This window comes from Pelophylax lessonae (assembly GCF_965119305.1).
Source record: "Pelophylax lessonae genome assembly, chromosome: 1".
Taxonomy (NCBI): Eukaryota; Metazoa; Chordata; class Amphibia; order Anura; family Ranidae; genus Pelophylax; species Pelophylax lessonae.
The window spans coordinates 743,325,772-743,338,054 of NC_138768.1; the positions used below are offsets into that span (position 1 = coordinate 743,325,772).

Sequence of the window (12,283 nt, forward strand, 5' to 3'; positions counted from 1 at the left end):
GGCTGTGTGTGTGAATGGACACGCAGAGCAGCGGCTTGGGAGCAAGCATGCTTGGGGACTTGACAGGAGGGAGGAGCCAGAAACTCTGGCAGGGGACCCAAGATGGAGGATCGGGGCTGCTCAGTGCAAAACCTTTGTACAGAGCAGGTAAGTATGACATGTTTATCTCAAAAGGGATAAAGAACCTGTTGATGTAACTGTTTAAAAGATTTTGGCTGGAGTACTGTTTCATTTGTTAGTTACCTATGTAAAGTCTATCTAAATCTACTAGTTCATCCAACACAACCCTGCCCAGACATGCTGCTGTCAAAGGGTGTTTCCGTTGCTCCACCATAGATAGAGGAGCCACCCTAGGATAGGAAATGTGTTACTGACCAGAGAACCAGATGAAACTAAAAGGAAGAAAAAAAAAAAAACAGAAAATGAATGCAGCCACCACAGCTAAGGAGTAATAGGCTGAAATATATAAAATGTTTGTTTTTTTAATTGTGTCACATTATGCAGCCAGCATGTTATCCTACAACCAAAAAAAAAAAAAAAAAAATTGAGAAAAAAAAAAATCAGTACCTTTGGAAATGAGGAGTTGTGTGGTAACCATGCCCATTGTTGCGAAGGGAACAGCTAAGAAATGGAGAAAAAAAATAGAAATTGGGATGTCAAATCCAACACAAAAGATCATTTCCTTTACTATTTTGTAACAAATAGCAACGTCCATGAAGAGGAGTAATGGTCAGAAAAGCTTCGGCCAACTTTTCTTGTAGGTCACAGGAGTGCACTTACTTTTGCTCTCCAGTGACCCAAAGTCAGCATATAGCTGGCTATTTCCTGCTGCCAGCTGACATGGTAGAGCCACTCCAGGCTCTGGGAGGATCCCAACATTATTGTCAGGATCCACAAAGCTGCCCTGATGACAGCTGGCTCTGGCTTTCAGTGCACTGCTGAGAACCTTAGCAAGCTGAACTCCTGAACATGCCCTTGTTTAGGTGGGTGACCAATGGGGGCTGGGAGCAGTAAAAACGTGGCCCAACCGCCTGGCCAACCATATGAATAAGCTAATAAGCTAACCTAATTGTGCATAACATTTGTGCCTTTTCTTTTTTTAATACACATATTTACACACATTTTCAAGAAAATAGCCCCCACGCCAGTGACTACTTCTTGCTTGTTGGCGATGGCAACAATCTTTGGGCTCATCTCCTATCATTTTCACCCCTTGTGCCCATGCTCCAGGTGCCTACAGCTTACTGTGCTCTCTGATCCAAACAGGGCGGTGGTCAGGACCTCTGCTGCACTGGGAATTATAGTGTCAAAGATGAGCCACTGCCCAATACACGCCACATCAGGCAGTGCTGCTGGTGACATAGGCAGCTGGAAGTCTAATGGGACTGGTAAGAGTGTTTGAATGACAGAGGCTCCTCCATTCATGGCCCAGCCCTCCCATCAAGCAGCGGAGAGAAGAGGAGATCAAGTGGTCATGTGACTGCAGAGGATTTAAACAATGGAAATGGGGCAAGATCCTTATTGATGGGGTCAGGTGTGTTTTTAATATTAATCCAATTAGTTGATTAGCATTACTAGCATGCGTCAATTTGAAACCTTAAAACCTTAAAATACAACCTGTCAAAAAGTGAGTAATTCAAGATAAGAATTCATTGATTCTCTCTGAAAATCAGATGATCAGAACAATCAAAGAAGTAGGTAGTTGAAAACATATGCAAATCTCAACTTTGCCAATAAAAGCCGAGCTTGGTCCCCCATTCTTTTTATGTTCATATTTTCAAATTGGCCATAAAATGGGATGGTTGGCCTTAGGATGGCCAAAACATGGTGCAAATTTCTTCCCTGCAACCACAATTCCCCAATCAACACAGACAGTGTTTGGCATCAGCCATGGTCTTCTCCTGGCGGGGAGGGGGGGGGGGGGGCTTGGACAGAAGATTATCGCAATCAACTATAGCAGCCGCTTGCGATAATCGGAAGCTAATCTGGCAGGCTGGTTGTACCCAAGTTGATCCATCCATCAACTTTGTACATTGAGCCTGCCCATTAACAGTTTGAAGAACTGGCCAAAATTCAAACCTTGTATGGCCAGCTTTACTGGCCATTAGGTAGGCAGAGGGTGCGTGTACCTGTGCCTGAACCAACTTAGTAGCTTGCAGGTGAAGGTTCTATGGATTGGGGGCAAATTTAGGAGGTCAAAACCAGAATCACCACAACAGCAACCATATTATTATGCCTTTAGATCAGTGGTTCTGAACCCCAGGGGTTCGGTGAGTCAGTCTCGCGGGTTCGGCGGAGGTCAAGACACACACCCGACTCGTATGATTCGTGATGACACGCCCTGCTCAAATATTACTGATTGTGAGGCTGAGCGTACCCCGGGAAATCAGAGCTGCGGTCGGGACAACTCACAGCCATTACAAAAAGACACTTGATGCCCCGCCCCCTGTACCTCCCCCAGCAGGTTTCCAGCCTATCTCCTGCAGGCTGCTTGAGTGGGCGGGATGGGGATGTACCTGACCACGGAGATCGCGCCCGCCAGGAAGAGGAAAGTGTGAGCAGCTGAGCAGAGGGAGCTGAGTGAATGTTCCTGGAGGTAGGCTCAGCTAGCTGTACATGGTGGATTAGTTTACAGGCACCTCTATGCTAAGTCTTCTGAGTTACTGCAGCTTAGCATAGAGGTGCTGTTAGCTGACAAATGGAAATGCATGTCCTTTTCATTTAGCTCAATAAAGCATTGTGAATGCCCCCTGGTGTGTGCCCTCCTGATACCCCATGGTATGCCCTCCCAACCCCCCCCCCCCCATTGTGTGCCCTCCTGACACCCCATGGTGTGCCCTCCCAACACCTCCCCCCCAGTGTGTGCCCTCCTGACACCCCATGGTGTGCCCTCCCAACACCTCCCCCCCCAGTGTGTGCCCTCCTGACACCCCATGGTATGCCCTCCCAACCCCCCCCCCCCCAGTGTGTGCCCTCCTGACACCCCCAAGTCACACTGATTTGCAGTAAATATTCATTTTAATGGTTTTGTTCATTTTGTGCACCTATGTATAATAAATATATACCTAAATATATACCTATGTTTTGAATTTGAAAAAAATCATATTTTATTTTTCCAATTAAGAAGGGTTCGGTGAATGCGCATATGAAACTGGTGGGGTTCAGTGCCTCCAACAAGGTTAAGAACCACCGCTTTAGATAGTTCTGTAGCAAACCTAAGGCAACAGTCAAGCCACTAGAATAAATACACGATTCAGTAAAGAACCCCACATCCATGAATTAAATATCTACACTCACAAGAATAAAATTGTTCAGTGTATGGTTTATGGTCTTTTAAAATCAGGTTACATGATCCTGCTGCTTTGCTTCCTACTTTAAAAGATGCAACGTAGAAGGAGGGATGGCTAAAAATAGGGGGATTGCTGCAGGACTGGACTAAAATATAAAAAACAAACTTTTTTTATATTATAAATATAAATTTGGATTTTTTCTATGAATGTTATGCAGTCTTTTATACAGTCAGCAGGTGGCTCTACTAGGACTTGAAAAAAAAAAAAGCCCATTTACAGTGTTTAGGCAAAGATAACATTTTTAGATACTACAGTACTTATATACACTATTATACAATACAGGAAACTTAGATTTGTGATAAAAGTGGAGCTGTGTTAAATGCAGTACTTACATCTGTACCAAAAGCTCTCCGATTGACACTGCCTTATGGCTTTGACCTCTTCTTCAGTAAAGACATAGCTATTCTGCAAAACAAAGCGTCTTGTCACTAACATATCATATACTCATACTGTTATCTCTTCCCCAAACTCTGGGGGTAACATGCAAGGGAGGTATTTATTAAGCCACACTCACAAATATGCAAAATTCCTTAAGGGGGAAAAAAAAATTAGAAGGACCAAAGACCCTGGTGTCAAGAGGATGTTTAGGGTCCGGAGGGGGGGGGGGGGTAGACAAAATGGGCAATAGCACAAACCCCCCCATAAAATCAGGAAATCTGTTACTTTGCTATGGCCAAGCTCTTCATTTTGTGGCAAACTTTCTTTTAGAAGTATGCCCCTTTATACCCTTATATAACCTCACTTCCAAAAAAGTTGCTAAAAGATATTTTCAGGTTTTAGAGCAGCATATACTCCCATCCATATGACATCTTTTTCAGGTAAGGCCTTGCATATTTCAGCAGGACAATGCTAAACCGCACACTTCGTCTATGACAACAGCATGGCTTTGTGGTAGAAGAGTCTGGGTGCTTAACTGGCCTGCCTGCAGTCCAGACATTTCACTGATCGAGATTATTTTGCGAATCGTGAAACGGAAAATAAGACAAAGACGACCCAGACTGGCAGCCAGAATTCTATATCAGGCAAGCATAGGACAACATTAAAGTGGATTTCCAGCCTCAAAACGAAAATTTGACATCCGCTTGCTCTAAGTCAGTGGTCCTCAACTCCGGTCCTCAGGGCCCACCAGCAGGCCAGATTTTAAGTATTACCTTGGGGAGATGCAGAGTAGAGTACTGCAATCACTGAGCAGCAAATGATATCACCTGGGACGTATTTCAGTTATCTTGCAAACCTGGCCTGTTAGTGGGCCCTGTAGGCCAGGGTTGAGGACCACTGCTCTAAGTCAGTGGTTCTCAAATCCGGTCCTCGGGACCCACCAACAGGCCAGGTTTGCAAGATAACTAAATTACATCACAGGTGATCTCATTTGCTTCTCAGTGATTGCAGTATTCTAGTCTGCATCCCCCAAGGTAATACTTAAAATCTGGCCTGTTAGTGGGTCCCGAGGACCGGATTTGAGAACCACTGCTCTAAGTAACCTGATTAAGAATTGGATAATCACAATTTTTTTTTTTTTGCTTTACTTACCTTGCTTTTGAAGAAAATATACTTGCCTTCCTTCCACTTCCTCCCTCTGCAGCCGCAGCCCGCGCGATGACTTCCTGCTTGCATTGACTCCTGGGAGCCGAACGTCATTGCTCCTAGGAGTCAATGCGCCTGCACCGGCCCTGCTCATCACTCCTGGTGCAGGCGCATTATTCCCTGCTAAACAGCTTCTGGGCATGTCCAGAAGCTGTGCAGGGATGACTGCCTGCACCGGAAGTGAGGAGCAGGGCCAGTGCATTCTGGGACTCCAACGTCACCGAAGAGGACGCTCTGGCTTCAGCTGCCCACAACTGAGATGGCAGCGTTGGACAAGACATTTTCAAGGTAAGTATTTCTTCTAAAAAGGTAAGTGAACCTGGGGACAGTTCAGAGGCTATCATTGCTGAAATGCACTAGCCCTGACTGTCCCGGGGGTGTTTTTATCAAAAAGAAATTTGAGGCTGGAACTCTGCTTTAATCTCCCAAAACGCCAGCAACCGGTCTCCTCAGTTCATAGACATTTGCAGAGTGTTGTTAAAAGAAGAGGGGATGCTACACCGTGGTAAACATGGCCCTATCCCAACTCTTTTTTGGAATTGGGCACAAAAACAAAGGAGCGACACTCTAAGTGCTGTATGCATAAAAAGTCTGTAAATTTATTAGACAATTGGCAACTTACCAAAAGGTGCTTTCCGAGCTTTGAGAAAGGCCGTGGGCCGATCTGAAATGTGTTAGCCACGCCCAGCCTTCCCGCCCCCAGCGCTGACGTCATGCCCGACCAGGGACTCGGCGGCCTGTGCACGCCGTTTCGTGGAGTGCAGAGCTGGAAGCCTACTGCATTGTTTACTACCCGCACAGATACATCTGGTTCCACACATCCTCCCTGTGTCACAGCCACACTGACCCCTGGAGGGTCTGACATGCGCTCCATTGTCCATCATCTTGCCAATGGTCTAATAAATTTACAGATTTTTTATGCATACTGCACTTCGAGTGTCGCTCCTTTGTTTTTGTGTTTTATGCAGCTTAGAGATTCCTTCATCTCCTGTGAGCTGCCTTCTATCCATGCTTGCCAGTGTTGCTGCAGTCAGCCCACTGTCTTTGCTATACTTCCACCACACAGGCTGTCGATTTGGATCCTGTGTCTCATCCACCTTTTATTTCTTTTGACTCTGGCACTTTTGGAATTGGTGTTGTACTTTGCAAGCTTTTTCAAGATTGCCTTATTTTTTCTTGAAATTGTACACATTCCCAGTTTAAACATTTGAGGTTTTCTTTTTTCTGTTGTGAATAAAATATGTGTTTATGAGATTTGCAAATCATTGCATTCTTTTTTTGGATGTGGATTTTACACAGCGTCCAAAACTCTTTTGAAATTGGGGTTTGTACTTCTGCAAAATCTACAGGAGAATAACTATGCATGTAATCCACTGCCCCCTCCATTCCCTTCAATGGAAACACTGTCTCATCATGCTGGAGATTTTCTTTTGAAGTAAATGGCAGTTGCAGCACACATGTGCAGATCCAGCGCTGTCGATTTAAAGAGTTAGTTCACGTCTTCAGGTGCTGAACGTACCTCTGTGGGTGGAGAGCTGTCAGTCAAAACGCAGTTGGTGCGGCGGTTTTGGGATTTTAAATTCTCCCTTTAAAGTGCTTCCAGGATGGATCGAAGTGATGCTCTCTGCTGGCACTGACCAATCAGAATTGCTCTGATCCCTCCTGAAAGTGCTGTACAGAGAAGAGTGGGGATTTCAAATCCCCAAACCACTGCACCCACCGGCTGTGTTGGCACTGATAGCTCATCATCACCCATGGAGGCAAGTACAGCATGGACCATGGTATGGTGATAGTTTACCTGTTTATTTTTTATGAAAAAGTGAACTAACCCTTAAAATCCACAGAGCTGTCTTGCACCTGTACCATGGCTGGTAGTACAATATAAATCTCAGAGCAGTGGGGCTGTAGGTTTGAAATATGCATTTTATGTGTAACAGGGAGCCAAGAATGGCAGAAAACGATTTGCAAGTAAAGCTAAAGCCCTGTACACACGTAGCGATTGTCGGCCGTAAATATTCGGCCGACGACTGATCGGCCGATTGTAGGCTTGTTAGTATGATGCTTCCGACAGCTGACAGCGCATTTTCGGCCGAACAGAATCTGTCGTGCAGGCATTAATATTTTTGTTGGCCAACACCAGAACGGCCGATTTTTCGCCAGTCAGTACAGATTTCGGCCGGCAGACAGCAGATTTGCAAGACTGGGCATGCTCAGAAAAGAAAAAAGACAAGGAAAGTTAACCATCACATGACATCACTTCTGCAGTCGGCTGTTGTTGGCCGAAAAAAATTTGTGTGCAGTCTTTTGCAGTTTTCAACAGACAGGACAGCCCTGGACAAAAGACGGCCGATCGTTCGGCAGACGATCGGTACGTGTGTACGGGGCTTAAGTAAGGGGAAAGTGTAAAGCCTTGATAAGTAAACATGCACACAGGTGAGCGTTCTAAAATAGCGCAGAATGAAAAAACATATAGCAACCAATGAGATCTTAAATGTGTGTAGTGTGCTGAAGTTATATGAGATTTGGTTGTGTTCTACAATTTACTGCATTATCTCAAAGATAAAGTGTAAAACACTTAATGAATCCCCCAGGGGACCCAGTGCACATAGCACTTGATCCCACTCAAATTTGTCCAGTGGTTAGGAAATAAAAGCATGTTTATTTCTGACAGTATTGTTTGGTAACTCCACCCTATGCTGAAGCCCAAATTATGAGTGTTCCCATGGGGGGAGGTATGGCCAGCACTGACGACACCTCACCCCTAATTCTTTCTGCAGCCCTGTTTCTTATGAAGCCTTGTGCCTCGTCTGCTACCTTTATTATACTGAACAGAAAAAGCTACTGATCCCACATCCCAATCCAAGCCCATCTGCTTTTCAGCACTGGAGAGCAGCCCTGATCATAAAAACAGCTATCTACTACAAGAGTCTTTAGGAGTCTGCATTATAGTACAGCCGTGGCCAAAAAGTTTTAAGAACGACACAAATATTAATATTCACAAAGTCTGCTGCTTCAGTGTTTTTAGATCTTTTTGTCAGATGACAAAAACATTAGGCATTACACTAGGTTTATGAAAAGAGTCAATATTTGTAGTGTTGACCCTTCCTTTTTAAAGACCTCTGCAATTCACACTAGCATGCTGTCAATCAACTTCTGGGCCACATCCTGAGAGATGGCAGCTCATTCTTGCATAAAAAAATGCTTGGAGTTTGTGAGAATTTGTGGGGATTTTTTTTACCCGTCTTGAGAATTGACCACAAGTTCTCAATATTATTAAGGTTTGGGAAGTTTCCTGGCCGTAGACTCAAAATTGCAATGTTTTGTTCCCCAAGCCACTTAGTTATCACTTTTGCCTTATGGTAAGATGCTCCATCATCCTGGAAAAGGCATGGTTTGCCACCAAACTGTTCTTGGAGGGTTGGGAGAAGTTGCTCTTGTAAGATGTTTTTGTACCATTCTTTACTCGTGGCTGTGCTCTTAGGAAAAATTGTGAGTGAGCCCACTCCCTTGGCTGAGAAGCAACCCCACACATGAATGGTCTCAGGGTGCTTTACTGTTGGCATGACACAGGACTGATGGTAGCGCTCACCTTTAGTTCCCTGGATGCCCCAAACAATTGGAAAGGGGATTCATAAGAGAAAATTACTTTACCCCACGCCTCAACAGTACAATCCCTGTACTTTTTACAGAATATCAGTCTGTCCCTGGTTTTTTTTCCTGGTGGCTTCTTTGCTGCTCTTCTTGACACCAGGCCATCATCCAAAAGTCTTCGCCTCACTGTGCAGGCAGATAGGCTTCTTTCACACGGTCCGCCTCCGCAGGCGGATCCGTGTTGCTCAGCGGGGATCGATCCGCGATCCCCGCTGAGCCGGGCGGATGACAGCTCCGTCTCCGCTTGCAGAGCGGAGAGGGAGGTGTCTCAGCACCCGCTGCCCTCTATGGGGGATCGGAGGAGAGCAGACCGCTTGTCCGCTCTCATCAGATCCGCTCCGCTCCGATTACTGAACGGATGGAAAAATAGGGTTTCCATCCGTCCAGATTTCAGCACAGGATCGGATGCGGATGGCAGCGGGTGTCAGCGGAGGTGACCTCCGCTGACACCCGCTGCCCCATAGAGCTGCATGGAGGATCCGATCAGATCCGCCTAAAAAACTGACAGGCGGATCTGATCGGACCGCCCGTGTGAAAGAGCCCATACACTCACACCTGCCTGCTGCCATTCCTGAGCAAGCTCCGCACTGATGGTGCCCGGCTCCTGCCGCTGAATCAATTGCAGGAGATGGTTCTGGCGCTTGCTGGCTTTTCTTGAGCACCCTGAAGCCTTCTTCACAAATGCAGTGGAAATGTTTTGTTATGGTATTAAAGAGGTTGTAAACACCAAAAAAAAAAAATTTTTTTTCTTTTTGCTACCTGAAAGAAAAACACATAATGAGCTAGCATGCACCGCTTACTAGCTCATTATGAAATACTTACCTTAGAACGAGCCCCCGCCGTGCCGTCCGCTTACCTGTATGACGGGCGACATGTCCAGTCGCCCTTCTTCCGGGATAGCGGCATCCGGCCATCTGATTGGCCGTAGCCGCGGTGACGTCACTGCCGCACGCGGGAGCCGACAGTCACGGCACGGGTCTCTGAAGAAACGGCACCAGCAGCCGTTCCTTCAGAGCGCATGCGCCAGTGACGTCACTGGCTGCATGTAAGGTAAATATCTCCTAAACGGTACATGTTTAGGAGATATTTACAGTACCTATAGGTAAGCCTTATCATAGGCTTACCTATAGGTACAAGTGTCAGAGGAGGGTTTACTTCCTCTTTAAGTTCATATTAATGGAAAAGAGGGACTTTGGAATAAATTCCAATTTAGCTGAACACTCTTCATAACATTCTTGAGTATATGCAAATTGCCATAATAAAAACTGAGGCAGCAGACTTTGTGAAAATGAATATTTGTGTCATTCTCAAAGTTTTTGGCCATGGCTGTAGATGGATGTGTGCTGCCGTGGGCTTGTATTTTTGTGAATGATCTGGGATGGTCTCTGCCGCTGTCATTCACAACGCAAGCAGACAGGTACATGTGTACTCTCCCCTGAAAAGCAGGTGGTGGACAGGGTCAGATCTGGGATGGGGTTTGGTTGTGTGTTCGGTAGTTTTTTTGTTCAATATAATAAAGCAGCAGAGAGGCCACAGTGATTCGTAATAGTCAGAGAGCTGTAGAGGGCTCTGTGTGCACCCCCTCTACTCTGGGCACGCTCTGTCCACCGCTACGCTTTGCAGATCACCTACATCCTGTGTGGTTGGATAGCGGTGGGCCAAGCTGATCAACTACACTGCTCATGTTTAGAGTGGGATCACGTGCACTGGGATACCTGGGGAATTCAACAAGACTTGAACATTTCTGGCATTACTTCTTCTTTAACCACTTGCCGACTGCCGCACGACTATTTACGTCGGCAGTCAGCCCCTCACAGGCAAAGTGACGTAGATCTACGTCAATAGCCTGTGAGGGTCTAGGGAGCGGGCGTGCTCCTGCGTGGTCACGGACCCCCCCTCGCGTGTGACCGGCGGACCCGATGTCCGCCGGTCACTCAGCGATCGTCGCTGCAGAGGGAGAAAGGCAGGCGGCTGATGTAAACAAGCCGCCTGTCATTCTCCCCTGTGTAGAAACAGTGATCATACGGTTCTACTATGTAGGACCGTTGATCACTGTTCCTACAGCTCAAGCCACAGCCAATCACAGTTAGAAGCACGCCCCTAGGGACACACACAGCCCCTCCCTCTCAAAAAAAGTTAACCCCTTCACTGCCAGTGTAATTTTACAGTAACAGTGCATATGTATAGCACTGATTACTGTAGAAATGTCACTGGTAACCCCAAAAGTGTCAAATGTCAGTCAAGGGTCCGATCTGTCCGCCGCAATGTCGCAGTACGGCAAAAAAAAATAAAAATCGCAGATCGCCGCCATTACGCGTTAAAAAAACAACAAAAATGACAAATCTTTCCCTTTGTTAGTAAACGCGATAACTTTTGCACAAACCAATCAAAATACGCTTGTTGCGATTTTTTTTACCAAACATATGTAGCATAAAACAAATTGGCCGAAAATGTTAAAAAAATTTTGATTTTTACATTTTTTTGGGGAATTTCATATAAAAAAATGTGAAAAATATTGCTATTTTTGCAAAATTGACGCTCTTTTTTTGTTTATAGAGCATGATCAAAAAATCGCACAGGTGATCAAATACCACCAAAAGAAAGCTCTGTTTGTGGGGGGAAAAAGGGACGTCAAATTCGTTTAGGTACAGCGTCGCACGACTGTGCAATTGTCTGTTAAAGTCACGCAGTGCCGAATCGCAAAATAGGCCCTGGTCAGGAAGGGGGTAAAATCTTCCGGGGCTTAAGTGGTTAAAAGATCAACTTCCTCTATACTGAGACTGTCCTTCAGGATGGAGGCACAGGGTCATAAAATGGAGAAACCAAGAGCAATCTCTCAGACCAATATACATACACTTGGTCATCTTGGATCCACTACAGACAATGGATTTTCTAATAAGCCAAACCTTTCCTCTATAGCAGGGGTGCTCTATAGGGATGTTAAGGAGCCAAGACCCAAATCCAGATTGGACAGATCTGCCCTCTGCACCAGCCTCCCCTCCCCTCCTATCTACCTGATCGCTGTGACTCCTTCTCTGCTCTTCCCCGTGCTGTACATGGGATGTGTATGAGGGGATATGATGTGTAGCACAGCATGCATGACTCAATAGAGGAGTGATGATGGGCAATGAAGGGATCAGCGTGGATGTACGCCATATAAGTGCAGACCTGGCCGGCACTGTGCCCAGAGATCCCCCTTCCCTGTGTCTGCACTCCCCCATCTACCTGCATGCCAGGCTGGCCGAATCCTTCCTGCGGGCCGCTCATTTCTCCGACACAAAAACCATCTGACAGCAATGACCTCTCTTCTACAACAGGGATGTGTACACCAAGCACACCGGAAATCCTGTGTTACCCGGAAATGATTCCCCGTTCATTACAGTGCGGCGTGCGGCTCTGGTGCGTGCACTGCTATATATGGGTCAATTCCTAATAAAGCTCCTCCATATGTATATATGTGTTATATAAGGGACTTTCCCGTTATGGCTCCTCTAATGTACAGTGCATTTTTTAAAGGCCCATTCCTGTTATGGCTCCTCCATATATACAGTGTGTTATTTAACCACTTAAGCCCCGGAAGATTTTACCCCCTTCCTGACCAGGGGGTATTGTGCGATTCGGCACTGCGTGACTTTAACGGACAATTGCGCGGCCGTGCGACGCTGTACCTAAACGAATTTGACGTCCTTTTTTTCCCA

At 46.0% G+C, this 12,283-nt stretch overlaps 1 protein-coding gene across 1 annotated transcript in view; it reads right to left on the reverse strand.

The window, feature by feature from the left end:
• Positions 1 to 11,912, reverse strand: part of OCIAD1 (OCIA domain containing 1) — a 42,339-nt gene extending 30,427 nt beyond the window's left edge. The window contains exons 1-3 of the mRNA XM_082249502.1: positions 11,811 to 11,912; positions 3,683 to 3,755; positions 568 to 621 (exon numbers count right to left, since the gene is read on the reverse strand). Coding sequence (XP_082105628.1) covers positions 568 to 621; positions 3,683 to 3,755; positions 11,811 to 11,852 — 169 coding nt within the window. The 5' untranslated portion in view covers positions 11,853 to 11,912. The remainder of the gene's footprint in view (positions 1 to 567; positions 622 to 3,682; positions 3,756 to 11,810) is intronic.
• Between the last annotated feature and the right edge of the window lie 371 nt (positions 11,913 to 12,283).